At 42.0% G+C, this 1,933-nt stretch overlaps 1 protein-coding gene across 1 annotated transcript; it reads right to left on the bottom strand.

The window, feature by feature from the left end:
- Positions 1 to 301: 301 nt before the first annotated feature.
- Positions 302 to 1,069, bottom strand: LOC104947898 (SHC SH2 domain-binding protein 1-like). Its single transcript, XM_010774010.1, has 3 exons — positions 828 to 1,069; positions 620 to 712; positions 302 to 539 (listed from the first exon to the last, which is right to left on the bottom strand). The coding sequence occupies exons 1-3, from the start codon at positions 1,067 to 1,069 to the stop codon at positions 305 to 307; spliced, it is 570 nt and encodes a 189-aa protein (XP_010772312.1). The 3' UTR covers positions 302 to 304.
- Positions 1,070 to 1,933: the final 864 nt, after the last annotated feature.

Here is a 1,933-nt window from a genome sequence, read left to right as displayed (position 1 = left end):
CTGTGGTTTGTTGTTGTCTGAAGTAATGAACGTTAGTTGGTGCTCCAGTATAATCGGTACCCCTGAAACTCATCCAGTGAGAAACGTTCCGCGGTGCAAAAATAAGTGCGATTAAAATGCGTTAATTTTTTTAACGCGTTAATTTTTGTGTAATTAATTAATCTTAATTAACGCGTTAAAGTCCCGGCCCTATTTAAAACATAAATAAACATGTGTTCAGCCTGGTACAATAAAAACAATTATGTTTTGGTTGAGTTAAGAAAAACTGTGTGTGATTTTCACACACTGTATGAGACACCACGTCTCACCTCAGCAGGGGGTTCTCGAAGATGTGCAGCTTGCGTCTGAGCGTCTCGAGCTGGTCGTAAAGCTGTAGGCCCTCCACCATGGACACGTTGTCCAGCTCTGAGTCCGAGTCGGTGCTGAGGCCGCTGCGCAGCACGGTGAACTGCTGGAAGCACTGGGAGCAGCTCTGCAGCAAGGACTGGTACTCTGCCACCAGGCCGGCTGGCACTCTGTCCTCCAAGATGTCGTAATATCTGAAAGTATACACATTTTCAAAAGAACAATTTGTGGGAATAAAATATGACGTCATCACCCAGACACAAAGTTTACTTACAGCCTGAGACGAGGCTCCACACAACGAACAAAGTAGTCAAAGTCATCTTCGTCTTCCTCATCCCACTGCCTCCAGATGTGTTCGTAGAAAAACCTGCAGGAAGAAGAGGAAGAGGATTGCACAACTACTCAGTAAAGTGTCAAACCATTTAGAACTGGACAAAGAATAATATGTGAACTGGGACCGAGGATGAATTCAGAAGTCCCACCTGAGGTGCTCCACAGCGAGGGCGGTCTGATCAAAGTCCCCAGAGAGCTCGTAGACCACCTGCAGCTGCTGCAGGGGGACTTTGTCTCCGGAGGCACCCAGCAGGACCTTCATGGCCTCCTCAGTGAGGTCACAGCCCCGGGTGTCGCACTGCAGAGGCAGCACCAGCCGCACACAGGCCTTCAGATCCTTGAAGTCCACGTCACACACCTGAAACCACGAACAGCCGTTCTCTGTAAACATGTTTGGATCCACTTCTCTGTGGGTACAGGCAGCTGCTCAACTGTGTGTCGAATCAATGAGCTGTTGGAAACGATTTAGAACCACCTCATGATACTCTCTGCATTGTGTTTGCATTCACAGCTTTAAGTGGTGCAGTTTCACGTTACGGCCCTAATGGTTTTCTTACATTTAGAAAAACTAAACTAAGTTTAAACTAAAAGGAAACGAGTAGGGATGGGTATGGTTAGGATTTTATCGATACCGGTACTACTTATCGGTATTTTTCTATACTTTTAAATAATTTGGTGCTCAAAATTATAGACATGAATACAAGATGTGAAGATTAAACAGTAATTTTATTGTAATTTTCTTGCAGAAATAACTTTATAACTTATACTTTAGCTTCTCCGAAGCAGACAAAAATAAATAAGATAACTTAAAGGTGCCTGGCTCGCCCAATCATGCTTTTTGGGGTTTTCCCTCAGACAGAGGATGAAAAGAGGCATTTTTTTAAAACATTTTTTAACATTTGTAATTCATTTACATCTTCATCCAGACATTTCAAACTGACAACCTAGCTCGACAAGATATCCTTAAAACATTGTCCAACATTGACATCATTGAAAACTGTGATATGAAGAAATTGGTCAAAAGGCTAAGATGGCAAAAAGATAAAGGCGAGTACGTATATTATTCTGGATTGTACTTTTAAATCACAAAATAAATTATGTGCTGAACTGAAACCCGTCAAAATGTGTCTGAAGGTTTAAACATAGAACAACGTATTTGAGCTTAAAGTATGTCAATTCCTAATTTCCTAGTAAACGACCAACAATTGCTGAACCATACATTGAAACGTTGACCTTTAACAACATTTAAATGCAG

Source organism: Notothenia coriiceps, unplaced genomic scaffold (assembly GCF_000735185.1).
Source record: "Notothenia coriiceps isolate Sejong01 unplaced genomic scaffold, NC01 NC01_scaffold00013350, whole genome shotgun sequence".
Classification (NCBI taxonomy): domain Eukaryota; kingdom Metazoa; phylum Chordata; class Actinopteri; order Perciformes; family Nototheniidae; genus Notothenia; species Notothenia coriiceps.
Note: the sequence above shows the minus strand (reverse complement) of the source record. Positions and strands in the feature narration are given on the sequence as shown.

Excerpts from the sequence above, each read along its gene's own strand:
- LOC104947898 (XM_010774010.1), bottom strand. The coding sequence starts at position 1,069 with ATGTTTACAGAGAACGGCTGTTCGTGGTTTCAGGTGTGTGACGTGGAC. Across the intron at positions 713-827 it reads CTCGCTGTGGAGCACCTCAG|GTTTTTCTACGAACACATCT; the intron begins GTGGGACTTCTG and ends TTCTTCCTGCAG. Across the intron at positions 540-619 it reads GTGGAGCCTCGTCTCAGGCT|ATATTACGACATCTTGGAGG; the intron begins GTAAGTAAACTT and ends GTATACTTTCAG.